The sequence below is a fragment of the Poecilia mexicana genome, unplaced genomic scaffold (assembly GCF_051168715.1).
Source record: "Poecilia mexicana isolate PSO_F unplaced genomic scaffold, ASM5116871v1 scaffold_8, whole genome shotgun sequence".
NCBI lineage: Eukaryota > Metazoa > Chordata > Actinopteri > Cyprinodontiformes > Poeciliidae > Poecilia > Poecilia mexicana.
The window spans coordinates 11,707,356-11,733,633 of NW_028263377.1; the positions used below are offsets into that span (position 1 = coordinate 11,707,356).

The 26,278-nt window shown below is 41.3% G+C and overlaps 2 protein-coding genes across 3 annotated transcripts; one reads left to right on the forward strand and one right to left on the reverse strand.

Annotated features, from left to right (window-relative positions):
* The first annotated feature begins 490 nt into the window (after nucleotides 1-490).
* Nucleotides 491-18,538, forward strand: atp2a1 (ATPase sarcoplasmic/endoplasmic reticulum Ca2+ transporting 1). 2 transcript variants are annotated; one of them, XM_014972433.2, is made up of 26 exons: nucleotides 491-611; nucleotides 718-855; nucleotides 1,444-1,461; nucleotides 1,917-1,999; nucleotides 6,727-6,831; nucleotides 8,004-8,142; nucleotides 9,078-9,158; nucleotides 9,250-9,335; nucleotides 10,224-10,379; nucleotides 10,507-10,648; nucleotides 11,460-11,626; nucleotides 11,710-11,798; nucleotides 11,881-11,983; nucleotides 12,084-12,215; nucleotides 12,660-12,785; nucleotides 13,029-13,247; nucleotides 13,333-13,444; nucleotides 13,538-13,761; nucleotides 13,848-14,068; nucleotides 14,646-14,848; nucleotides 15,047-15,132; nucleotides 15,245-15,378; nucleotides 16,093-16,210; nucleotides 16,382-16,499; nucleotides 16,702-16,746; nucleotides 18,224-18,538. In XM_014972433.2, the coding sequence occupies exons 2-25, from the start codon at nucleotides 738-740 to the stop codon at nucleotides 16,704-16,706; spliced, it is 2,985 nt and encodes a 994-aa protein (XP_014827919.2). In that variant the 5' UTR covers nucleotides 491-611; nucleotides 718-737; the 3' UTR covers nucleotides 16,707-16,746; nucleotides 18,224-18,538. The 2 variants fall into 2 exon arrangements, with proteins under 2 accessions (XP_014827919.2, XP_014827910.2); XM_014972424.2 differs by lacking the exon at nucleotides 16,702-16,746.
* Nucleotides 18,539-18,590: 52 nt separating this feature from the next.
* On the reverse strand, nucleotides 18,591-26,243 carry rabep2 (rabaptin, RAB GTPase binding effector protein 2). The gene is made up of 12 exons (XM_014972444.2): nucleotides 26,000-26,243; nucleotides 23,194-23,349; nucleotides 22,473-22,555; nucleotides 22,024-22,401; nucleotides 21,851-21,946; nucleotides 21,441-21,539; nucleotides 20,765-20,878; nucleotides 20,564-20,642; nucleotides 20,425-20,436; nucleotides 20,115-20,269; nucleotides 19,464-19,580; nucleotides 18,591-19,350 (listed from the first exon to the last, which is right to left on the reverse strand). The coding sequence occupies exons 1-12, from the start codon at nucleotides 26,022-26,024 to the stop codon at nucleotides 19,246-19,248; spliced, it is 1,419 nt and encodes a 472-aa protein (XP_014827930.2). The 5' UTR covers nucleotides 26,025-26,243; the 3' UTR covers nucleotides 18,591-19,245.
* Nucleotides 26,244-26,278: the final 35 nt, after the last annotated feature.

Below are 26,278 nucleotides of genomic sequence, written 5' to 3' on the forward strand. Positions count from 1 at the left end.
CTCTGATTTTTCTTAATGTTTTCACTTCTACTTCACGTGAATGTCCCAGGGCTACTCACAAATTCCCAATAAGAACCACTGAAGTCTGTGTTTGCAAAACAACAAATTGTAAAAAAAAAAAAAAAAGAGACAGAGAGAAAGTTCATGGAGTATGAATGTAAACCTTCTCGCCGGGCGTCCGTTCATTTGTTAGCTGAGTGTCCGTGTCTCTGCTGACACGTGAGCCCACATGTGCCCATCAGTGTCCCTTCCTCTCGTCTTTGTTCTAACCGTGCAACCTCTCTTCATCACATCTTATTTCCAGCCCGCCGGGTCGTGGACCCCTCTGCAGTTGTTGCCCTCGCCCACCCTGTCCACCTCCCCTCTGCCTATTCTTTGCCACTGGGCAATCCCTTCCCACCTATTGAGGACGTTCCCATCCAATGAGCAGAGAGAGCGTGTGGGGGGAGCACCAATGGGGCCAGTTTTTCATCTGTATAAAACTTTTCAAGAAAGTTTGCCAGGTTGCACTTTCTGTCAGTCCGGGAGGAGAGGAACAGCCCAGAGAGAGAGAGAGAGCAGCACAGGGGGGGTCTCCGGTTTATAATCCCAGTCCCACACTCAAGAAAGTGGTGGGTGAATCAACTTTTTATAATTACTTTTATGGTTTTTTTACCTCAGTTGTCTCCCAGTTGAGCCTGTCGGGTTGATGTGAGTGTTTCTGTTTTTCTCCCGAAGCCTCTCCGTTTCTGCCAAGGATGGAGAACGCGCACACCAAAGAGTCGGCCGACGTTCTGGCCTACTTTGGAGTCACAGAAGAGACAGGCCTGCCGCCCGAGCAGGTGAAGAAGAACCTGGAGAAGTATGGCTTCAACGGTGAGGGAGAGAAAGAAACAGGAGGCCGGGACAAAGAGGCAGTGAATGATGAGATTTTTTATTTATTTATTTTTTTATAATTTATTCAATATCCTTCACTGGATTTGTCGTGGTGGATGAGCATCACATGAGCAGAGATGGAGGGATGAAAAAACAGAGGAGGAAGATGGAGAAGTGTTTAAGGACTGACAAATACACAAGCTGTGTGTGTGTGTGTGTGTGTGTGTGTGTGTGTGTGTGTGTGTGTGTGTGTGTGTGTGTGTGTTTGTGTGTGAGAGAGACAAAAGCTGGCACATTTAGGTGTCACGTTAGGGAATGCCATGAAAGTGTGTCAGTCAAGTTTACACCGTTTTCAGATCCGTCTCTGCAGACGCCGAGAAACTCATTCTGAATTCAAAACCAACATTTTCCACCAAAGAACATTTCAGCTGCACGTGCGTGCACAATTAAAGGAAGTCAATTGTTGAGCTGAGCATCTGTGTCTGCCACGTAGAGCATCCCTCTCGTTGCCATTTAATCCCTCTGAATCTATGGAGACAGCAAATGTACGGCTTTCATTCATATTTTCTGTTCTGTTCTTACCTGCAGAGCTGCCAGCAGAGGAGGGTGAGTCCGCCTACACACCTGTTACTTCCTCATCCGTGTCTGGATCGCATGTTCTGTCCATCAAAGCGCATCCCTCGGCGTGAAGCCACCTGTCCCGCTCACTTCCTGTGATGACAGCTAATGTGGTCATTTTGCTTAACACCTATCTCTTGGCTTCTCGCTGCACTTCATTGTGCCGCAGACGTGGCGCGTCCCCACACAGCTAATAATACGCCATTACCACACATTGTTGCAGGAGATGTCCCCTGCTGGGTGCATGGATCGCATATTTGCTGCACTTAACATAAACAAGCGCTGATAGACGGATATGACTTTTAAACAAGGCTGTGTAGCCTTCTTAAAATGTATTCCCTCATCGGTTTTGCATGTGCAAACACCCTAATTGGTATAGTTTAAGCACATGAACACAGTCTGTACCAGGGGATATTTAAATCAGTGTGTTTTCTGTTTATCAGGAAAGAGTATCTGGGAGTTGGTGGTGGAGCAGTTTGAGGACCTGTTGGTCAGAATCCTCCTTCTGGCTGCATGCATCTCCTTTGTGAGTTCTTACATGTTTTCTTTTGTTTTGTTTTTGTTGTTTTTTTGCTGACCTCCCATGATGCATCTGTATCAGTTTGTTTTCATTTGGGCAGTAGCGTCACTAACGAAGGAGGAGATTTATGACGAAGTTTAAAACATACCTAAGATCTCCAAATCTTTCATGAAAAATCAATGAGCTTCATCCATTTGTTTTACTTTAGTTTAGCTCCTTTTGTTTTTATTTGCCAGCAGCGTACACTGTATCCCGCAGAACAGCCTTACTCTGTGCCAAGTTAGCGTTAGCTTTGGTTACATTTATACCACAGGAAAATGCATGACAGTCTAAATGTCCCAATTCTGATCTTTTCACCCCCCCCCCAAAAAAAATCTGATTTGTGCCACTTTCTTATGTGGTGCGAAACTGGATTTGCATCCAATTGTTTCCAAAGCATTTGTGGTCAGAGCGGTCATGTTGCATTTAATCTGACTTTTATGTCAGATTAAATGCATAAAACGTGTGTCATAATTCAGCACCGGCAGAATCCAGACGTAAATCAGGATGTAAACATGTCTGAAAATTATAATTATGAACTTATTACAGATGTATGTGTGAGTTACACAGCTGCAGCAGTCAGTACAGTTGCTTTTTCACTGTGAAAGTTATTGTAATGTGTGAAAACTTTTAATTTGTTGGATAAACCAAATAGGCAAGCAGTGCCGTGTTTTAGTAGTATCCTGCAAGATGTATGTGTAATGATGATAGACTGATTGTTGGGCATGCACTAACTGTAAGGGGCTTTAAGGCTTGTTCATTTAATAAGTTTTTTTAAATAAGCATAGAACAGTTTGTAGGAATATTTTTTTATAATGTGCTTAACCTTATTAAAAATGGAAATGTTTCTGGATTGGGGTGCAGCTTTCTGATATCAGGTTTTGAGTTCAGTGAGAAACTTACCGATTTCTTAAACACATTTTCAAGACAGCTCCGATCAGGACGTCCCTATTTGGCAACCTTTGGACCAAACAACTTGTCCTGAAGGAGCCTTACTAATTTTAGGCTTTCCAAAATTACCTCTGTTTGCTAAAAGAGATTTTGACTTTGAAGGTTTACAAAGACTGTCACAGTATTTGGTGGGATTTTGTTGTAATTTGTATGACATGGGTTGTGGGTTTTGATCGTCCTTCCTCAAGCTTGTCTCAGTTGTTTGCTGTAACTTTGGGTCAAAACTTCTAATAGAGCTGTGGTAACTGGGTGAGGTTTGTAAATCACCTTCCTTTTCAGCTCTGCCCACAAATTTCTTTTAAGGACTAAAACATTAGCATCATTGTCCTTAAACAACATTTTAAATATTTGGACTGTATCCGTTTTTCCCCAGCTTTAACTTCTTAAGATGTTGCGTACATCTGCATTATGTTCCTCACTTATGATGGCCCGTGTGCATTTAAAAACTATAATTTTTTTTTAGCAAAGCAGTTACAGTACTAATTTTACTAAACATACTAGGTTCATCCAGCTCCACGATTCTCATCTTGACATCTTGCCTGAGTTCTTTGATTTTCCCATGACGTCACTCAAAGAAGCAGCGCATCTGAGGTTTTATCTTTAAACAGATCTCCAATTCACTCAAATGCTGTAAATAGACATTGAGCAGCAGCTTATATAACCCTTCTCTAATTGTTCAAAAGAACTGGAATTTTAATATATGAAAACTTTATAATTAAAGAAGAAATAATTAAAAGTTAAGTATCATTATTCGGGCACTCAGTACATCCTAACAGACCCAAAACAAGAGCAGTGCGACTACTCGAGACAGTGACAATAAAAGGAACGTTTTCTACACAGTGTGTGTAAATATCTGATTTCCGCTGCAAAGACGCATTATTAATCTTAGATTACTCAAACAAATCTTTGAGATGGACCAAACCTTATAAAACACGGTGATGAAAACTAATTATAAAACCGAGGTGCAGTTCTGTGCACTCAGTTCTCACCTGTCATCTCTGTGGTGAAGACAAACACACACTCAGGCGGCCAAATACAGCATGTACATCACCGAGATATTAAATTACTTTTAGATACACTCTCATTTACACAAGGAATCCCTCTCTCCCTCTCTGCTGCTGCTCTCTCTGCTATGGTTTTATTAAGGACAGCGCGTTGCACACATTGTCTTAATCCTCAGTCTCTGCCCTCCGGCCTCCCTTACAGCTGTCGCTGTGGCCCTAGAAGGCCTGACGGCTGTGTGTGGAACAAAAAAAAAAAAAGAGAGAGAGAGAGAGATAAAGAGGAAGACAGAAAGTGAGTGGCAGTGTGTTCTAGTACATTTGCATGGCACAGGCTTTATTTTAAGAAAGTCTCAAGCCAGGACGAGAAACAGTATCCTTGGACAAAGGTCAAGGATGGTCGGAACGAGGGATGGCTTGCAGCAGGAGAGACGAACAGACAAGAGAGGAGGGCGCAGAAGGAGGGGTGGCTGGGGATTGGGTTGCACAATGGCATTGTTTGGTACGATGACAAATGATAGCAATTGATTGAGAGTCATATACAGTTTCTAAAAAAGAGAACACTAAATACTGCAGATACATGCTCATCCTATTCATACACACAGGAATGTTATGTCACTGCAACGTGCTGACAGGCTCTGACGCTCGCTCTGAGATCCATTGTGTGTTTGAAGAGAAGCGCCGTGAAGACAGACTGCAGGGAAGGAGCAATAAGGGGCTATTTTCAAATAAGAGAGGTGAGAAAAGACGGGAGAGGAAGGAGGGACAGCGAGTGGAAACGAGGCAAATTAGGATGCGGAGGGAAAAACTGAGCGTTATTGTCGAGGTTCGGCCCGTGCTCCGCTGGCCTGCAACTAATCTGTGTCAATGTCAACATGGAGCCTTTCCGAAACAGGCCTGCCTTTGTAAGGAGGGTGTCCCGCTCACAGAGGGACGGCCACGTGTTAAGCTATAGATTACAAAATGAGTCACGTGGTACTTATGGCGAGACATTTCACACATTGGATGACATAAGACACAACTGTCATTTGATCCACCAAAGGTTCATTACTGAGATAAATTACTGCCTTTGCTCAGTTAGCAAAACTACAAGTACCACTTTACAATAAAGTTGCACTATAAACGCATTAAAAATCTGTCAGTAATGCAGCCTCATACAGCATAACTAATGGACTATAAACAGGTATAGTCCATTAGTTAACAGCAAGACATGTCACATGTCTTGGTTTCTTGCCAAATAGTAGGCTTTCAAAAGTGTAGTAACTTTTGACCTGTAATTTTTATAATCATCAGTTTAGACTTTCTCTGGAAATGCTTGCATCTTCCAGATATATAAATTAATGTGTATCCAAATTATTGTGTGAAAGACTTACTACACTTTAAAATAATCAGTGACATTACACACACTCTTAAGCGCTGATAGTTTGTTAACATCAAAATAAGAAAGCCGAAGTAAACAACAGAACTCCAAATTGTAGGATTTAGGCTAAATATCAGCAGTGCATAATAGTGATGTAATGAGATCTTGTGTTTCGAGACTCTGCAATATTAAAAATGTAGTTCTTATTCAATTAAGTTTTGACTCCGAAGGCACTACGCAGTTGTTCTCTTATGTGTAAATAATATGTCTTAGCTATAGGCTATATTGTGTCATTGGGTAAGCTAACAGTACTTGCTTATAAAAGGACTTGCCCTCACTTTCAATAATTTGGTAGAAGAAGAAATGGTGAAAATGTGGAAGACAAGAAACAAACTATTTTAAAGATCTATGAGAAAACTCCAGCTAGCTGTTACCGCTAACAACAATAAAGTTAGCATCTGCTTCTGCATCTTCCTAGCTGCGCTAAGATAAAGTCCTACTTCACAGTTTTAAATGCGTCTGCACTCCATCTGTTTATTTGTGTGTTAAAATCTAAACTATTATTTGTAAAAACACAAATGGAGTAGATAAAACACGACTATTAAAACATCAGAACCACCTTAGGATTAGAAAAGCATAAAATCAAAGGGCCTGCTCAAAACATAACTTGAACATTCAGCACTGGATATAGATTAGCTTAAAATAAAAGACTAGAGTAATAGGTAAAATATGACAATTTTGGGAAACTGTAAACTTTGTGACAATAGTGTGAATGGCTAATTATTAGCTGCTAACATTAGCAAGTTTAGCATCGACAGCTGGACTTACTATTGGTTTGAAGCTAAAGTGCTACTTCCTGTTTTTAATTTAGTCATCTGAATATAAAGTAGAATTTGTGAAAACAAAAAGGGTTGAATTTTGTTTGGCTTGTGTGTGTTTTTTTTTTTTAGAAATTTCAAAGCACAGTAAAGTCAAAACTCAAGACTTGACTTTTGTGTTTGGAAAGAGTTTAAGCCAAAGTGTGAGATTATGCTCCCATTTGAGTTTTTGACACAACTTTGTTAATGGTGGCAATGGATGAACATTTTAATTTTATTTTAACCTTTTCCACCAGAGTCAGCTCAATTTTGCAATGCATCATTGCAGTGAACTGTATCTTTTTCTACATATTGATACAGAAACAGTAGAGATCTAACTTAAATTTAAGATCAATCATTCAGGTTGATTATTTTATATTATAATTGTTAATATCTAATTTGTCCCTGACATTTGTTGCTTTCAGAATAGCAGACTGCTGCTGTCAGAATTTAAAATGATATGGAGTCATTTTTTTAAACCTAATATTCTAACATGCACTAACCCCTTGCATCTGCCTGACACAGGTGCTGGCTTGGTTTGAGGAAGGTGAAGAAACAGTCACCGCCTTCGTCGAGCCCTTCGTCATCCTCCTCATCCTCATTGCCAATGCCATCGTAGGGGTGTGGCAGGTCAGTCGGAGAGCACGCACGCACACACAAACACAAAGCAAGAAAATCACAGTCTGGAGGATGAAGGGCACGTGGCTTACCCTGCACACTCCACACTGTGTTTCACACACACCTAAATAGACTCTCAAACTTAGCAACAGTCACGCACAATAAATCACACACATTGTCGACCCGTTCCGGCCTTGCGTCCTTTACGGACATCGCATTCCTCTACCAAAGAGTTCAAGGGAAGCCAGAAAGAGAGGTGTGATGTCAGCAAGAGGTCAAGAGGCTGAAGGTCAGAACAACAAGGTGAATGACCTGCAGCCCCAGCTGCTTGGAAGGTCTAAACAGATGTTTTGTTTTTCCTCAGTTCATAGTAGCAATACAGGCTGGAAGTGGGCTTTGGGTTTAGTGGGAGTGCGTTACAGCCCTACATCAGTCATTTGGAAACTATGCACAAGGGTTCACACATGGAGGATATGGAGAGGGAAGACAGCTGGCATAAGTTGAGCTTTACACTTTGAGGCGGTTGGGGGTAGCCTTAGAAGAAAACCGCAGACTGAGCCAAACATCAGCCCAGTCTGTTGAATCACAGGCTGATGCAGTGTTCACTGCTCTTCGCAGTACGCTGGACGTCAAACAAAATGTTCTTCAGATTCCACTTCAGTTCAGTGTTAAACTTAAACGTATAGCTACAGGGATTTCATGTGACGCGCCAACACAAGTTAGCTCATTATTTGGAAGCGAAATATGCATTTTGCATGCTTCTTAATTGTTTTTCCAAAAAATACATATCTGAAAAGAAGTGTGCAATGCGAAATAAACTCCAGTGCAGCCCACCCTCCAGAAGACGCCTGATCAGTTCATAAAGTCCAGAAATGTGTAATTTAATCTCAATGTAAATGTTATTCAACATCTGCGCATCAACCTGAGTACATCATCTGCACAGTGAGATACAGAGGAACCAATTGCACCAGGTTGCACAACTTTTTTAGGTTTTATTTAAAATGAGAAAACTCACCATCGCTGTCTTTCCACTTCCACACAATAATCCACTTACGCGTTAAACTCTCAATGAAATACACGTTCCAATAAACTTTACACTGCATATTTGTCCGTTTTCCTATATGACTGGACAAGAGGCTGACGGAGGAAGTCGTTGTTGTAATTAATGTGAATTTCTGCTTCAGGAGCGGAATGCAGAGAGCGCCATCGAGGCACTGAAGGAGTACGAGCCTGAGATGGGAAAAGTTTACAGGGCTGACAGGAAGAGTGTGCAGAGGATCAAGGCCAGGGAGATAGTTCCTGGGGATGTGGTGGAGGTTTCTGGTAAGTCCTATGTTTATTAAAAACGATGCCATGTTGCTGTGACCCTGCTAACAGATGTCAACAGAAACAGCTTCTTGTGCAGTAGTGACTGTCATCCACATGAGCTGCTTTTTCTTTGTCTTTTTCCGAAAGTAGATTTTTTTTTATTGTGAAGTTCAAACAAGGGTATTTGAGACTCACCCTGTTGCCAGTAGATGCTAGTTTTGTTCAGAAAAAAGTTTATAAGAAATGGTAAATCTGATCAAAAGAAAAAAGGCCAATGAGCATGTCATTCTTGTGTAGTTTGTTGTGAAAATTTTGGTTTGTTCTTGGGGCAAAAATATTCATACGCATAAGAAAAATTGGGGACATTTGTACAAAAAAAACATAATAAATCACAGTGACTCTTCTTGGACTTGCATGATATGAGTTTTTCAGTTCCAGTACAGATCAGGCCATTTGATTTGAGCAGTCGGAACAAGGCTCTTTGTTAAGCTGCAAACCTCTTAAACATTGCTGCTTAGCTTTTAGCCGGTGGTTCCATCTATAAAGAAATGACACCCTCCTTTTAAGGTAAGCACAAAGAAAAAGGGGTGGAGAAGCTCGACTGTGAAAGCACTTGATATTGACCCAGTCCTCTGTCTCTCCTCGTCCACCTGTTCTTTTCCTGTCATGACCTCCCCAAGGTCTTGCTCTCCCCGACTCTCACAGTGGTATCGGTTTTCAACAACAACACTATTCATCCAAAGTGCTAAGACCAGTCAATCACCCCTGCCCCTCTTCATCCTGCATGCTGCTGTCAGATTGTTACTGAGCTTTGCGCTGCAAATCTCCACAGCAAATCAAGCAAATTAAAAGGAGCCCAAGGTTATCTTACCGGCCCATACGTTTTAATGTAAACCAAGCGTTTGCCTTCCCTTCCTGTCTTTGCCTGTTGTCGATTGTGCGAACGAAAGTTGGTGACAAAGTTCCAGCAGACATCAGGATCATCTCCATCAAGTCCACCACTCTGCGTGTGGACCAGTCCATTCTCACTGGTATGCCCGTCATCAAAAATAGATGACAAAAGAAAAAAACATGCTTCTGATGTCTTCACTGATCGCTCTCAAACTCGTCGTTGTGCTTCAGGAGAGTCTGTGAGCGTGATAAAGCACACTGAGGCTGTTCCGGACCCCCGGGCTGTGAACCAGGACAAGAAGAACATGCTGTTCTCTGTAAGTCTCTTCTTTACCCTCCCTAGAGATGTACACAGCATTCGCCACATTTTACAACCCCAGCTAGAGTCTTACAAATCATTCAAATCAATACCATCTTTTAGAAAACCCAAGCATATTTTCCCAGTGTGACACCACTGACTGAAGACGATGCTCGTACTACACAATCTAACGAGGCGACCAGGAGGTCTCTGATTTTTCCCATTTTGAAGAATGGGCCCCAAGTCATATGTGACCCTCAAGGAAACAGGAAGTCACGATGACGGGTTCAAAGTTCACATTCTGATCAACTTTTTAAAGCAGAGCATGAAGTTAAAAAATGGTTTCGTTTAATTCACTTTATAGCAATTAGTTCAATAGTATATTTATAAAAATAAAAACATAAAAAAATGAATAATTTCTTAATATGTTTTTCACGTTTTTCATTGTGGTATTTTGTTACTGCAATAAAACAGGAACTTTTTCGGCTGTTTAATCATCTTCACTTCATGTTTCAACAAATGTAGTGCAGTTCGTATTTCTTTAAGATCTGATAATGTAGCTTCATATTTTCTTTTTAGTTACACCCCCATGTTACACTCCTTACTCTATCTAATAACTATTGAAGACGGTGGCAATTATTTGAAACCATAATAGTCAAAATCAATACATTTAGTAGACAGACTAATACTGACTCTTGATTACTCCATGTTCATTTATTGTCAATGTTCACTGCTATTCCCTAATTGCTATTTCTTGAAGATATTTTCCTGCCAACTTTTGGTTCCTCCACTGAACACCAGGTTAAAAATAAAACACCTAAAAACTTCATGAAACTCTAAATGACCTGAAATAGTCTGACAACTGTTAAGACAATACAGCTTCTAAACTTTTCTGCAACTCCTGCAGGGCACCAACATCGCTGCCGGGAAGGCCACTGGCATCGCCGTTGCCACTGGTGTCTCCACTGAGATCGGTAAGATTCGTGACCAGATGGCGGCCACCGAGCAGGAGAAGACGCCTCTGCAACAGAAACTGGATGAGTTTGGAGAGCAGCTCTCCAAGGTGGGTAAGACTGGCGAACATGATCTGACGTATCCTGCACTTGTTGCTGGTCTTTTCAATATTATTTCAAAATATAACGCTTTGACTTAAATCTCCTGCCGTATCCTTTGCTCGCCTCTCTCTACAGGTCATCTCCCTCATTTGTGTGGCCGTGTGGATAATCAACATAGGTCATTTCAATGACCCCGTCCATGGGGGATCCTGGATCCGTGGTGCCATCTACTATTTCAAGATTGCTGTGGCTTTGGCTGTGGCTGCCATTCCCGAAGGTAAACCCCAGAGATTAGCCTGCTGGTTGTACGGTGCCACCATCTTGACTTAAATGAAAGAGAGAGCTGAGTTTTTTGGTGAGCTGCAGGATTTGCCTGGTCTGCTTTTTTTAATGCCACCTCCAAGTAGTTCATAGTTTTAATGTGCAAATGTTTTCCCCATTTAGTCTGCAACCCCTACAAAAGAAAAAAAAATCAGGGCCTTCAGAAGTCACCTAGTTAGTAAAGAGAGGTCTTCAAAAACTGCAAATAACCCAGAATACACCATCCCAGTAGGAAAGCATGGTGGTAGCTCCAGTATGCTGTGGTGATGCTTGTGTTCAGTATGGATATGTCATTTGATGGGAAGGTGAATGGAGTTAAATCCAAGTCCCTCCTGGGAGAAAACTTGTTAAAGACTGGGAAACCCTGCAACTAGGGCAGCAGATAGATCACTTTCCAACATAAAAACAACCATAAACATACATCCAGTGCTAGATGTAGTTGTTAATACATTGGATGTCCTAGTCAAAGTCGAGAAGAATCTGAGACAAGACTTCAAAAATCATTCACAAACCTAAAATTTTAGCTATGAAGGTGGTCCTACAATGTATTGGCAAAGAGGAGGTGAGTGAAATGTATGTTCAAAAACCACGTTTTACTTTTCTACACCTTCACAAATCTTTCCGATGTTAAAATTGTGCTACAGTCAGTCATGTGGTTTTAAACTGAACAGAGATTTCTTAACGTCAGTTCTTTGTCTTCATGTTCCCTCTGTCAATAAACCAGTTTTTAGCGTCTGATGGATTCTGTGCCCTCATTCCCATCACAGGACTGCCGGCTGTCATCACCACTTGTCTGGCGTTGGGAACGCGTCGTATGGCCAAGAAGAACGCCATCGTCAGAAGCCTTCCCTCTGTGGAGACTCTGGGCTGCACCTCGGTCATCTGCTCCGACAAGACAGGCACGCTCACAACCAACCAGATGTGCGTCACCAAGGTCGGTTCGTGTCCACCAACATGGAGTTTTATTTTCATAAATTTTAAATGTGCAGGACGCGTTTTAAACCTTTTTCATTGCAGATGTTCGTCATTGATAAAGTGGAAGGTGACAGCATTACCCTTGGACAGTTCGACATTTCCGGCTCAAAGTACACCCCCGAAGGAGAAGTGTAAGTGAAACACAAAATGAGAGATTCACAATCTTGAACCACGTTTGCGCTGGAAAACAATTTGATCCACCTTTCTCTCCAGCACGAAGAACAACGCACTTGTGAAATGCGGACAGTATGACGGACTGGTCGAGCTGGCAACCATCTGTGCCCTGTGCAACGACTCATCTCTGGACTACAACGAGGTCAGCGTTGCAGTCGCAACTACGAATACATTGCACCAATGTTTACGTGCTGCAAGAAAAAGTGAAAATGCTTTGACTCTGATTCCTTCCTTCGGTCCAGTCGAAGGGCATTTATGAGAAAGTAGGCGAGGCCACAGAGACTGCCCTGTGCTGTTTGGTGGAGAAGATGAATGTGTTCAACACCGAAGTACGCGGTCTGTCAAAGGTCGAGAGGGCAAACGCTTGCTGTTCGGTAAGTCCATGACAGCTCTCATTCAGCATGCAGTAAGTTGTAACATTACCAATATTTTATATTTTCCAATGAATCAAATTAAATGTAGAGAATGCCTAACAAAGAGGTTCTTCATAGTTGCATTTTATGCACATTAAAGCCAGGGATTTTTATTTTGTTTGTTGATATTTTTGCGTCGTCTGCAGTGAGAACCTGCTTTGGTCATCAGTTTCGAACTCTCAATACGGCAGGGATTAGTCAGCAAAAATCCTGCCAAAAGTTAATTAATTTACAATGAAAACCTTCTCAGCACCAAGACGCAAACGCACAAAAGCAGCTGCTGAGCTACAGCAGGATCTTTTTCATGGACAGATAGCAGCTTAGCTAATTAAAACTGTCCTGATCTTTAATCTTTTAGAGGTAACCTTCATTTGTATTTCCGTTTGTCTGTCCACTTCCAATCAGGTCATCAAGCAGCTGATGAGGAAGGAATTCACCCTGGAGTTCTCCAGAGACAGGAAGTCCATGTCAGTGTACTGCTCACCCGCAAAATCTGCCAAAGCTCCTGTGGGGAACAAGATGTTTGTCAAAGTGAGTGATGGCACCTCTTTGAAACCGTGACACCTACAACAAGAATTTGAATCTACAGAAATCAAAATATCTCAGTTTAAGTTTGGAGAAGATCTGTTTTATGCTACACCTGTACTGAAACACACACGGATTGAGAGCCATTTGTTTTAAAGACATGAACATATATGGAGATTGCTTACAAAAGAGTTTTAAGATTATTGGCGTAACGTAAACCTAAAGACTGTGTCTCTATGTCATTGTCAGGGTGCTCCAGAAGGTGTGATTGATCGCTGTGCTTATGTTCGCGTGGGCACTAATCGCGTACCACTGACTGGTCCAGTCAAAGACCAGATCATGTCAGTCATCAAAGAGTGGGGAACCGGACGCGATACCCTCCGCTGTTTGGCGCTCGCTACCCGCGACACGCCTCTGAGGAAGGAAGAGATGAACCTGGAGGACTCCACGCAGTTTGCAGACTACGAGGTGGATCATCTGAACAAAAAGGAACTACAGAAATATATCCGTCATGGCAGAATGCAGTGGATCATGTTTTCCTTCCTTTCTCTAGACTGACTTGACCTTTGTTGGCTGTGTTGGCATGCTTGACCCTCCTCGCAAAGAGGTCATGAGCTCCATTGAGCTGTGCAAGGCTGCTGGCATCCGTGTCATCATGATCACTGGTCAGTCTGAGCAGCAGACCGATTTATTCGAGAAGAGACTTGAGCAAAGACTGGTAAGAGATGACGAAACTCTCATTCCTGCTCCTCTTTCAGGTGACAATAAGGGTACGGCTGTGGCAATCTGCAGACGCATTGGCATCTTCTCTGAGGAGGAGGATGTCACTGGTAAGGCCTTCACAGGCCGTGAGTTTGATGACCTCAGTCCGTACGATCAGAAGAAAGCGGTCCGAAAGGCTTGCTGCTTTGCCAGAGTGGAGCCATCCCACAAGTCCAAAATTGTCGAGTTCCTGCAGGGCTTTGACGAGATTACAGCCATGGTGAGGAGAAATATGCTTCCCTTCTGATGAAGCAGATCAGGTAATCTGGCCAAAATAACTCTCCCCACTTCCTTCTCTTCACCAAGACTGGTGACGGAGTGAACGATGCTCCCGCCTTGAAGAAGGCGGAGATTGGCATCGCCATGGGCTCTGGCACTGCCGTTGCCAAGTCTGCCTCTGAGATGGTCCTGGCCGACGACAACTTCTCTTCCATCGTGTCTGCTGTTGAGGAGGGCAGAGCCATTTACAACAATATGAAGCAGTTTATCCGCTACCTCATCTCCTCCAATGTTGGCGAGGTCGTCTGGTGAGCACGTAGTTTTTTTTTAAATTTTATTTTGAATTATAACAACATTAACTGCATCGGAGATGAGGAATCGAATGCGAGACTCTTACGAGATGTAGCTTATTTGTACAAATCGTCTCGTCTTGACTTTTAACTCACTCTAAAGACTGGACTGAATAAAAATGTAAAGACTCTAAACGCTAAATGTGACTGAGTTAGACTTTCACAACTCTAAATTTGTCTTAGACTTAACTTTGAAAAATACTCTAGAACTGACTTAAACTCATTTTCTAAAGATTTAACTCTAATTTGAATGGGTTTTTTTCTCTTGCTGATAAACTAAATACTATTACAAAGCCACTGCTGGCTTAAAAAATAAAAAATAAAAGCACTTCCTTTTACATTATTTTAAAACTGAAAATTTTGGGGCCATGTGTAGAGTAGTGGTAAAGTGTCCCATGGAGGCCAATAATCTCAGCCACTTGGAGCTCAATATGCAACATTCTTAACTTAGACTAAACAAATGACTTGTGAAAGTCTCAGTTTTATAATATTGAGAAAATAAATAAGACAAGTCGTTTAATTCTCCCTTTCTCAGTATCTTCCTGACCGCTGCCTTGGGTCTGCCAGAGGCGCTGATCCCTGTCCAGCTTCTTTGGGTCAACCTGGTGACTGATGGTCTACCAGCCACTGCTCTGGGCTTCAATCCCCCCGACTTGGACATCATGGGCAAAGCCCCCCGCTCCCCCAAAGAGCCCCTTATCTCAGGCTGGCTCTTCTTCAGATATCTGGCCATTGGAGGTAGATTGTTGAACAAAGATTGCCTTACAGCCACTAAAAAAAAAAAAAAAAAAAAAAAAAAAAATCTATTAATTTGCTTGGTTAAACTAGTAAACAGCCCCTATCCAGACTCTTTCATTTAAAAATGGTTTATATTATATTATATTATATTATAACAGCTTTATTTACTAATCCCAGTTTTGACGCCTGTTCTTCCAGGTTATGTCGGTGCAGCAACAGTGGCTGCAGCAGCTTGGTGGTTCCTGTACTGTGATGAAGGTCCAATGGTCACCTTCTACCAACTGGTAAGTAATGAAAAAAATCATCATACCGAACGAATTCTTAAAGTACAAGCACTTCATTATGAGAACATTCGAACTTTGAAAGACTGATGCTTACCTTAAATCTTCCCGTCAGTCGCATTTCATGCAGTGCAGTGAGGAAAACGAGGACTTCGAAGGCGTCCACTGTGAAGTATTCGAGTCTGCGCCGCCAATGACGATGGCTCTGTCTGTGCTGGTCACCATCGAGATGTGCAACGCTCTGAACAGGTGTGGCGCACAATGACTTCCACAAGCTTAGCATGAAAACATGCAAATCGGGTTGCACAAACTAGCAACAGCTTGCTATCAACAAATCAAACATGAACATGTTCTTTAGAAATGAACACAAAATGCAGCTTTTAGTGGTTACTGCTGAGTTATTCAACCCCCTTCGTGACAAACGTCGTATGATCAAATGCAAAGCCAGGCACTATTGCTAATTAGCCTTAGCCCGTACCGTGGACACTAAGATCTAAATGTCTGCTGCCATCATCTCTTGCTGCTGGTCTTCTGCAGTCAGTCACGAGTTTTCGCCGCCTACCAGACATAACGTCACGAGTCAACGGAAGATTTCCATCAGAAGTCTGCTTTAAAAAGGCTTCATCTCAGGCACACCTGATGCAAATCAAGCACCTAAATAATAGCAATTTAGAGTATTCAGATATAGCTGTCATTTTCTGTCTACTTTGAATCTTTTTTCGAAAAGGATTTTATGACTTGGGATTGAATGTCTAAGCCGATTAAAGATTTAACCTTATGGTTTTCTTGATTTCTCCCTGAAGTTTTAAAGGAGGAGCTCACAATTCAATTTTGATAGTAATTTTGGCGTTTTTTAAGATTTCTGAAAATCGTGTATATTCATATTATGTCAACATTGTTAATTTGTGTTGGTCTAATAATGCATTGAGGTTTGCTCGTTTGCCTCCTCCTAAAACCACCCAGCTTGTCGGAGAACCAGTCTCTGGTGCGGATGCCTCCCTGGAGTAACCTCTGGCTGATGGGCGCCATGAGCCTCTCCATGTCCCTCCACTTCATGATCATCTACGTCGACCCCTTGCCTGTAAGTCGCCTCCTCAGCTCAGCCGTAACACTAGGAAGGCTATTCTTTTTTTTGTGCTCTGCCACAGCAAACTGAGAAATAGAAAAACTTCAACATCCGTCGTCGTTTCGGTGTAGAATTTTCTGGGTCGACCGCTGAAGTGTTTTTTTTTCCCACGCTGCTGATCCACAGATGATCTTCAAGCTCACTCATCTGAATGTGGAGCAGTGGTTGATGGTGCTGAAGCTTTCCTTCCCGGTCATCCTTCTCGACGAGCTTTTGAAGTTTGTGGCTCGAACGTATCTGGAAGGTGAGCGGGTTCAGCAACTGTTGTCACAGTTTTGTTTTATTCACTGTCTTATCAGGGTGCAGCGATAACATCTCCCCTTTATTTATTCCAGTTTTAATGTCCTGCCACCTTCTTTCCTCTAATCTGTTTTTTTCTGAGTCTAATTTTCCTCTTCCCTTCCTGGACGCTCCACTTCCTCATTCCTTTTATTCTGACAATGCAGTCTAAACCCCGTCTCCCCTCCTCCATCCCCCTGTAACTAAACAAGGTATTCTCCTCCTGACTCAAAGCTGAGCGTTTTCCATGCACCGTGCGACGATCTGCTTGTATCCCGAGGGTTGACTGAATCTCTTGTAAAGCTTTTAAAAGCCTACTAATCTTTGTAGATATCTGGTGTGTAGAGAATGAAGTGAGAGAATGTTATCCTAGTAACACTTTCTTCATAATAAAAATACCACTGACATGCACATGTAGCAGCTCGTGCATTTTTGACCTATTTTACAGTAACTAAAACTAATCCTGCTGCTTCAAGGTGAGTTTTGTCAGAACATTTCTGGAGTATGCCGGTTCATTTATTTCCCAAATCTTTGTTTGCTGTGTTTTAATTTTTACAAGCACTAAAAAAAAGTAAAGATGTATCCTTACTTTCATATGGATTTTCCACTTTTGCAAGACATAGTTTAGGCTTCTGATAATAAAGCAAGAGGTTTCTTTTTCAACAGGCAGACTCACTTGAAGAGTGTGATAATGTGCCAAAGTCTGGGAAAACAAACTTCTTTCTTTAAGAGGCATTTTGGTTAACATATAAAAGAGCTACTTGAATAATATTCAGGGAAGCAGGAAGATGGTTATCAAGATTTGATCAAAAGTAAGAGATTTTCAGGGATCGCGCTTTAAATACGTGGAAAATCTCCAGGGAGGAAGGGGTGGGTGGACGAACAAATGGATAGAGGAACGGACAGCTGGACAGAAGTGATGACACGTTCAGCTCTTAGTTTATTATCATCTGTAGCCTCATATTTCAGGTCGACTTTGCAAATATGAACGTTTTGAGTGCTAATAAATCCTTTCACATTCACCGTTTTTATGAGGGGCTTTATAGTTTCTAATTTCATGTATTTGCTTTGTTTGGAAAGCAGACATTTCTTACTTTTTATGTAATATTTAAACCAAACTTTACATTTTTATTTACACAAACACATATGAACAAAAGACTGCTATTAAATCTACCGAACAGAACCACAACAGAGACAGAAGGAAACTCGGTAACCAAATGAACGCAGGTTGAGTTTTTGATAAGATTCTCTCCAAAGATAGGCCGAAATGCTGAATATAAAGAGATGCATGGATTATGTACAAATGTTTATCCAGCTTTTAGATCATAGAAATACAAATATGCATCCATTCTTTATTTTCCTCTCCACATTTATCCAGACCTGGAAAATAAAATTTACTTCCAAACGTCCCCAAACTGCGTAGGAACCCCTGGGTGTTTGTTGGATTATTTGTTTGCTCTAACACACTTAGCAACAAAACTGTGTGTGTCCGTACGAAGACACACACACCCCCTCACATCAGCAACACGTTGCCCATTTGGTGCGGCGCATCTCGTTTATGGAGCAAAGCTAATTACTAGGCCGACGTCGAGTCCCGTTTTTCTGATATCAGCGCAGTATTCAGTTAGACCCCATAAGGAAAGCCTTTGTACTTTTTAACGAATAGATTTTTTTGCTTTGTTCATTCAGGAAAAGTTTAAAAAGGAAGCGTGGAAGAGTGAGCATCTGAAGCAGAGGGAGCTGCGGCAACACAGAGGATGGAGAGATGAAAACAGCACAATGCTGCAAACGAATGAAAAACTCGACGAGTCGCCTGATCTAAACGTCGAGTGGTGTGAAATCAACAGGAGGCACAAAAGGCATCTGACAATACACCGAAAAGCTGCAAAAGTATTGTGTTTTTTTTTCTGTGTATGTTCCAAAAAAATAATATATAGTTATGGTATTTTAAAGCTATTCTGTTTATTTTTATTCTTAAAGAATAAAGATGTGTACTGAGGATAACGGGATTTGTAACTCTTAATCTGTCTGCATGTACAGTCAAACTGCAAAGAGCTCTGAGCCGCAGAACTTTATTATACCTATTTGATTGTGACCTTAATGCTTGAGCAACATAATGTGACAACTTGTTTTTCATCTTCAGTGTGTAATAAAACAAACAAACAAAAAAAGATGCTACACATTTATAGTCCTCTACTAATACAACGCATTCGTTTTCTAATCTCAGTTCTCAAATTTAAAAGGTACGGGTTCCACGTCTACTCGCCCAATAAGTGACAACAAGTAGATTAATTACATATAAAAACAAAAATACATTAAAAAATCCTCTATTTTGCATTGCTTTATACATCCTTATTGCACTGAGCTGCATACAGGTCCTTCTTCACTCAGAAATATTGCTTAAATATGTAGAATCACTGCAGAGTCGAGTGTTGCGCAGACGAGTGTCAGTTTCATGAACAAAATTACGTTCAGGTTAGCGTTAGGAATGTGTTACCAGAAGTAAATATAAAAATGGTTCTCGATCAACCGTTTCATTAAGCTAGTGGAAAGCAGACGATACCGTCTGTGAGAGGTTCCAGTGTCTTAATGCGAAAAAGGAAATCAGTGTTGGATTATCTGGCCTGTCAGTTCGGCGCGTGGACCGTCTCGGTCCGGGCGATATGTTCGACGTTGGGCTTTGGTTTCCTGAGCTTTTCCTCCGCCGACGCTCACGAGGCATCGGCCGGCTGAGCCTCCGCTTCGCCGACGCTCTCCCCCAGGATCTCCTTGACCTGTTCCAGACTCTCCGCCTGCCGGATCAACTCCAGTTTCACCTGGAGAGTAGAGAGAGAGACAGAGAGACGGAGGATGAGATGTCAGCGGGGGCACGTGCGAGGGCGGTTCTGACAGCTTACGCCTCATCGCTGGGCGTCGCTTTGTACCGCACCTGAAGCGACTGCGAGAGCTCGACAAAGTCCCTCTGCACGGTCTGGCTGGTGTCCACCTGAGAGCGGAGACTGATCACTTGGCTTCGGAGCTCCAGACACTGTTGGTGAAGAACGGCCTGAGATCCAAAGAAATAGAGAAACAGAGTTTTAAAAAAACCTCACTTTCCAGGTGGACAACGACCCTAAACATACAACCGGAGCTGTACGAATGGAAGATTTTGGATCAGTTGTCTCAAACTGCAGAACTGGGATCCCGATTTCAATAACTAGGTCATTAGCTGGACTCTCTAGAACTCGATTTCCTGCTGAGGAGGTAATTCAGACACATATTAAGTGTGTTATCTAAAAGTTGCAGGACCTGAGCCCACGGGGATAAAGTTTGAGACCCCACATCTAAATCAAAGCACATGTATCCATCAGAATGGCCTATTTAAAGCCTACCATCGTCACCTCCTCTACACACAGCACATACAGATTTCACTAGTGTGACTAAATAGATTAGATTAGATCAACTTTATTGTCCCTGAGGGGCAATTGCAGATAAATACATTACAAATATAGTACACCACGACATCCATGTAAGCACACAGTACTACCTCAAATAGCTGAAACCGCATCAAAATAAGAGTTTGTGATCAAGTTTTATTTACTTTATCATGAACGAGGCCTTTGTTCGAGCTCTTCAAATGAGTGAGCGCCACCCGCAGGGCGTCCAGTTCACTGCGGCAGGAAAGCAGCTGAGCCTGCAGCTGGTCCCTCTGAGCCTGAATCTTCTCCGTCTCCGTCCTCAGAGTGGACAGCTGCACTGCGGAGGCAATCACAAGCGCAGCTCCGTAACTTTACAGCCGTGAGACTTATTACTGCACAGATAGTTAACCAAAGGCGTTTAAAATGAAACAATATCCTTCAGGGGAGGTTAATTTGTGAGCAGGGTGACGATAAAGCATGATGTTCACTCACCTTCTAAAACATCTGATGACAGTCGTCATAATCAGCAGCGGCCACGAGGCACAAAGGGAGTGGAAGAAATTATTTCAGCATTGCAAAAGTTAGCAGAATAATCACAGATTAGGAAAAAATAAATAAACTGTCCACGGACCGTTCTCCTCCGTCCGGCTGTCCAGCTGCTCCCTCAGATTGACGATCTCAATGCGAAGCCGCTCCTCACAGTGCGCCCCCTACAGGAATACGGTAAACTATAAAATATGTTTGAATTGATTTTATTTAATAAAAACAAATTGGGACAGCTCTTCTGAGTGAGGTGTTCTGTAAGAGAGTGTTTTAAAAATGGTGGATTTACATGCTGTGCGCTCGAGAGGGACGACATGGAGTCTGGTAAGCTCTCGTCAACCTCTTCTCCCTTCAGCCTGGACAATTCACAGCACATTTTCCGCTGAGACAGGGACAGCTCTGCCTGCACGGGAGAAAAGAGCGAGGTTGGTTTCAGGCATTTAGAATCGCACTTTATTTCAATTATGCATTCCCTAAAAAAAAGAAAGAAAGAAAAAAAAGATGCCCTTTATGTTCAAGGAGAAAATAATGCTCATGATTGAGGCTTGCAATTTTAATTAAAGGGGTATTTCACGGAGTTTAAATTGATCTAAAATGCATTTGATCGCCCCTATGAACCCGAGTTCAAAAACTCCAATTTGAGGTTTATGAAACCCTTACTTTATTTGGAAAAAATGCTGTTTTTTAATAGTTTATTTTAAAATATATATCGCTAAACATATTATTTATAAAGTTCCTGACGCATGCTTCTGATACGTCACATAATATGAAAGTTACACACGTGCAGAATCTGATTTGGAAGGTGAACAGGCATGTTTAGGTTCTGTCTGGTCCAGTAAGTGGAGGAGGATGCAGACAGCTATTATTATATGATCATAATGAATATGTAAATATATTATAATCAACAGTAATTTTTGCAACACTTTCATTAGACAAATTTTTCAGATCAGTGTTGTTATACTCACCAGCCGGCTCTGCACAGCACTCTGCGATTGGCTGAAGGATTTCTGTAAATCCTGCAGCAGCGTCTCTGACGCCTGGACCTGAGACTGGAGCAGCGAGACCTGAACACCAACAAACAACTTTTATTCAAATGTGCACATTTCTGGCAGACGAAGCTGATTAACTCTGGAGATGCACCAATCAGAAAACATCCAATTTTCACTGCACAAATGTGCTGTGCTGTTCTTAATTGAGGCCACACTTTGGAATCACACAGAAAATTAAGCAATTTTTACTGTATTACATATCATCTCTTGTTTATGCATAAATGAGGATGCAAAAATAATATGCTTTAAACAAACAGCAGCACAAAAAACATGATCACACATCGTATCATCGACTCATATCAGCCAATCAGAGCAGTGTGTCCCACCTGTTTGTGGGTTTGGTGGGTGTGCGTATACAGTTCTCTCTCCAGCTCCTCCTTCTCCGCCTGCAGCCGGCTCACTTCCCCTCGCAGCTCCGACAGCTGCCAAACACAGCACAGGTTTACTAAAACCCTCTGACCTGCCGCCGCCCAAGAGCCAAACGCTGCCGTCTCCGGACCTGAGCGTTCATGGCGTCCCAGTCGCTGTGCGTTACGAGGCGGTGTCCGGCTGGCGGCAGGTAGATGGCTTCGGGAACCAGCGTTCCCGTGGAAACCAGCGAATCCGTGTCGTCCTGAGCAAGGAGCTTTCTGGGCAGAGACGGCGTGTCCAGGGAGAACGAGGACAGCGACGCCGAGTCACAGTTCTGTAGTGAGAAATAACCCTCGGCCGAGAGTGGCGAGCCCTCTCCTTCTGCCGCCGCCTCCGACTCTGCGGGTCGACTTCGCGTTTGGTCCGCCGGCGAAGCCGCTTCATCCTCTTTCGAGCTGTTGACAGCCGGCGCTGGAGAGTCATTAGTGGAGACGTCAGCGTCGCCCCGGCCCTTCCTGCTGCTAGTCTAATAGACAGAAAACAATCGATGAGATTCAGACTAAAATACATAAAATATTACAAGAGAAGCAAACTGACCGCATTGTGTCCACCGGTTCTCCTCCAGTCCACTGGCTGGGACTGCAGCACCGCTATCCTGGCTTCATACTGAGCTGCAGTCTCTGATGACATGGAATAAACCAAAGATTATGAGGTCAAATCGGCAAACGTTTATCGCTAAAAATCAAGAATTGCTATTTTTATTGATCATCAGCTAACTAATATTTATTAGTAAAAAACAATTAAGCAAATGAAAAGCAAATAAAAATGTACTGATCCTGTTCTACTCTGAGAACAAATTAGAAGGCTTAGTTTAAATAAGAGATTAGTTTCAAAATATTAATTTAACGGTTGAAAGAATATATTATTTAGAATTATTTAGTCTCTCAGAAGCCTGAAGAAAGCCTCATTTTGACTTTCAATGTCTAACTTTAATTTAAGGTGGGAGAAACTAAACTAAATCTTAGAAATGACGTGTGGACAATGCAAACTAAAACATTTATCAAATCTAATTTCTATTCAAAGGTGATAGTTGGACTGATCATCCAAGCAGAAACAGGTTTGGGGTAATAAAAAAATCTAATGCCCTATTAGGCAACTAATGAAAAGAATTTTCTGTTATGCTTTTCTAAATCCCGTTTAGACTAACAGGGTCCAAAAATGTCAACAAGATATAACTTTAGTTGCAGCTCATAACTTTAGCTGTGTAAACTTTTAGAGCAATGTAACCAAAATAGTGCAAACACACACAGCTCCTGACCTCTGAGCGCCTCCTGCAGAGACTGTATCTCCTCATCACATTGTTTCTGCAGCTCGGCCAGTTCCTCCTGTTTGCTCAGCTCGCAGATGGTCGCCACGCCCTGCCAGTGCTCGGCCTGGGCCCGGTACTCAGCTAGCTGGGCCTGCAGGCTCGCCACTGAAAACCACACACAGAGTTATCGTTTATTACACTTCCCCACAGGAAATCTGATACGCAGTAATGTCCATATGTTGACACTCCTGGGAGAAATCGGGAAATGTATGAATCTGTTACTTTGGTTGCATAATTTCACACAGAAAATGTTATTTTCTATTATTTTAATGTGTTTGCTCTCTGTCATTTCGACGGCTTATAGTTCGCACTCCTGACGACTTGGAGGAGATGCGCAACTTTACGCACAGAGTGCATGGTGGAGGTAACTAAATCTGTTTAAAAACGAATACTGACAGCTGACAGTGTGCAGATGAACCACCGGTGCATGATGCAGAATTGCCTGTGGCATGAGGAAACCCCCGTTCAGAGAGATGACTTCTGATCACTTCGATAGGGGAGATGTTCCCCGATTTCAAAACTTTGAAGTGGCAATTGTAATTCCAGTCCCACAGCAGAGTGCAGATTTATCTGCTCGATGATCCTAGTAATAATGTTTGGTTTATTTTTGAGCGAATAAAAACAACATTGCACAATAAAATATTTCTTGTGTTTTTATTTAATTTTTTTATTTATTTATTTTTTTTATACTCGGATCCAATTTGACAATTTTGGCCACAGGGCAAAGACAACATAAAAACATTAAAATAAAGAAATGAATGAAAGAAAAACTCTTATTATTATAAAAAAAACATGTTCAAATGCTAGCATTATGTTTTAAATGCTGAATAGTTTAATTTATGCTAAAATCTAAATATAAAGTTAATACAAACCAGGATGTTATTAAATGATAATATGCTACAAACCCCAAATTTCAGCTATCACCCATGATTAAAGAAAAAAACTTTACACGTAGCTCATTAAAACCAATATTTTATTTAGTGGAAATAAAGTCTCAGCAGAACTGAGACAAATCTGCACATGCTGGCAAATTATTACAACGTGTTTTGATTTTCTCTTTAATTTCCACCTACTTAATAAATTCAAAATCTTTTGATTTAATTATACACAAACTGGTATTTCAATAAGAAATTAAGAAGTCAAACTCTTATTTTGAGCTCTTAAAAAATCTAAATATTGAAAATAATTTGATGACAAGTGCACCACTATCATTGCAGAATGCATAATTCTTTCTAAATTAATGTAGTTCATGTCAAAACTCGATCACATAAGACTTATTAAATAACATCACAGGTAAAATTACTTTTAGAGTAAAATTTTACTTTTTAGACGTGAGAGATCACTGTTTAAGGGAAACTGCACTTGGTGAAATGTCTCCATAATTTGACATGCAGATGAAGCTTGGTGTCTTTTGGAAAGCTTAAACAGGATTACAAATCTAAACAATAGAAAAAGAAAAGTGCAAAGCAGGTTTAACTTCAATATTTACCCAGCTATTTTCTATAAACATTACAACTCACCCAGGATATTAAAACAGGAGACCAAACACTAACTGCAGCCACAATTCACTCCTTGCTGAATGGGCTTCAAATCCTCTCAAAGCTGTGCTTATCCCTGTGCTGCTTTTATCACACTTTTCCCTTCCACAAAATTTGCCATCACAATGCTTAAATACAGTCTTCTGCCAAGAACCAGATTCTTTAGCAATGACCGTTTATGACTTCCACTCCATGTGAAAGACTGCTTGACAGACAGCTGTCAAGTCAGCACTCTCTATGACTATAGGCCATACCATAACAATTTTCTAAAAAAATGCCAATGCCAAATGCCAATTTTTAATTAGCTATAACCCAAAATGATAAAAAAAAATATTGAATAACACTTGAAATACAAGATGTTCTTGTATATGGAATATCTTTCTGAACTGAACAATAGAAATGATATTGGATAATATTCTCATTCCCTGAGATGCACCTGGATATGTCACATCAAACATGACGCATTTTAAATCTGTTTTTCATTTACAATTAGAAACAAGTACTTTAGCTATTTGTGACAACAGATTTCAGGTGGACAGCTTTGTAAAAAGGGAAAAATATAATCACCGTTTATCTTTTAACAAAACTACTAAAATACAAACTGCAAAAGACTTTTATTTTAAGGCATATTTTAAGACACCTAAACAAGCATTTGAGGAATTTTTACTTTATTTCATGATAAGCAACAGGTAATCTTGACTTTCAAAATAGCACAGCTAGTAAAAGAAGATGTAAAAATAACCAAACTTTACACAGAAAGGTTTCACATTTCTAAAACTTCATTTAATGCATCAGTAACCATTCAAAAACATGCAATTATAGGCATTTTCGCTTCCACTTCTCATTTACTTTCGGAATCGCTTCTCCTTTTGTCAGGTGTGGGTAACTGGTTTAAAAACTAATATTTAATGTTACTTTGCGTCATTACTAACTCTTATAGTTAGTAATAAAGCAAATATTTTATAAAACTGTCTTCCAATGTATCAATTTTGTTAGCTGGATGTATTAGCTGCTGCCTAGCCGCTGCAGTTAATTTCAATGGTCAGTCATGCTAACAGGCCGTTTATCTGATAATGTAAGCAAGCTAAAGCTTTAACCCGACACTAGAAACAAGCCAACATTTAAAAATAAATTAAAACTCAAGCTTTAAATCTAATTGCACTGTCTCGCAATTGTTTGTGAGAGCAGATTAGAGTTAAACCTGTTGCTTTTAGTACCTGTGTCTTCCTTCTCCGAACTCATCTTCTCATCAGACAGCTCAATAACAGGCAGGACATGGGCGAGAAATAGAAAAAAAAAATGAAAAAACGAAGAAAAACACGAGTATTAACAGTTCCTAAAGTCCGCTTCAGTCATTTTGTAGGAGGGCGAGGGTTTGGTGTGGAAAGCATTAGTTCAGGAAACAACTTTCCCCGGTCTGAGCCTGCGGAAAACACGTCAACCTCCTTCCTGTTCACAAAGTCCTGACCCTGGATGCCATTCAAGCAAACACTCAG

Excerpts from the sequence above, each read along its gene's own strand:
- rabep2 (XM_014972444.2), bottom strand. The coding sequence starts at position 26,024 with ATGAGTTCGGAGAAGGAAGACACAG. Across the intron at positions 22,402-22,472 it reads GAACCGGTGGACACAATGCG|ACTAGCAGCAGGAAGGGCCG; the intron begins GTCAGTTTGCTT and ends TCTGTCTATTAG. Across the intron at positions 19,351-19,463 it reads AGCTCTCGCAGTCGCTTCAG|GTGAAACTGGAGTTGATCCG; the intron begins GTGCGGTACAAA and ends TCTACTCTCCAG.
- atp2a1 (XM_014972424.2), top strand. The coding sequence starts at position 738 with ATGGAGAACGCGCACACCAAAGAGTCGGCCGACGTTCTGGCCTACTTT. Across the intron at positions 2,000-6,726 it reads TGGCTGCATGCATCTCCTTT|GTGCTGGCTTGGTTTGAGGA; the intron begins GTGAGTTCTTAC and ends TGCCTGACACAG. Across the intron at positions 8,143-9,077 it reads GGATGTGGTGGAGGTTTCTG|TTGGTGACAAAGTTCCAGCA; the intron begins GTAAGTCCTATG and ends TGCGAACGAAAG.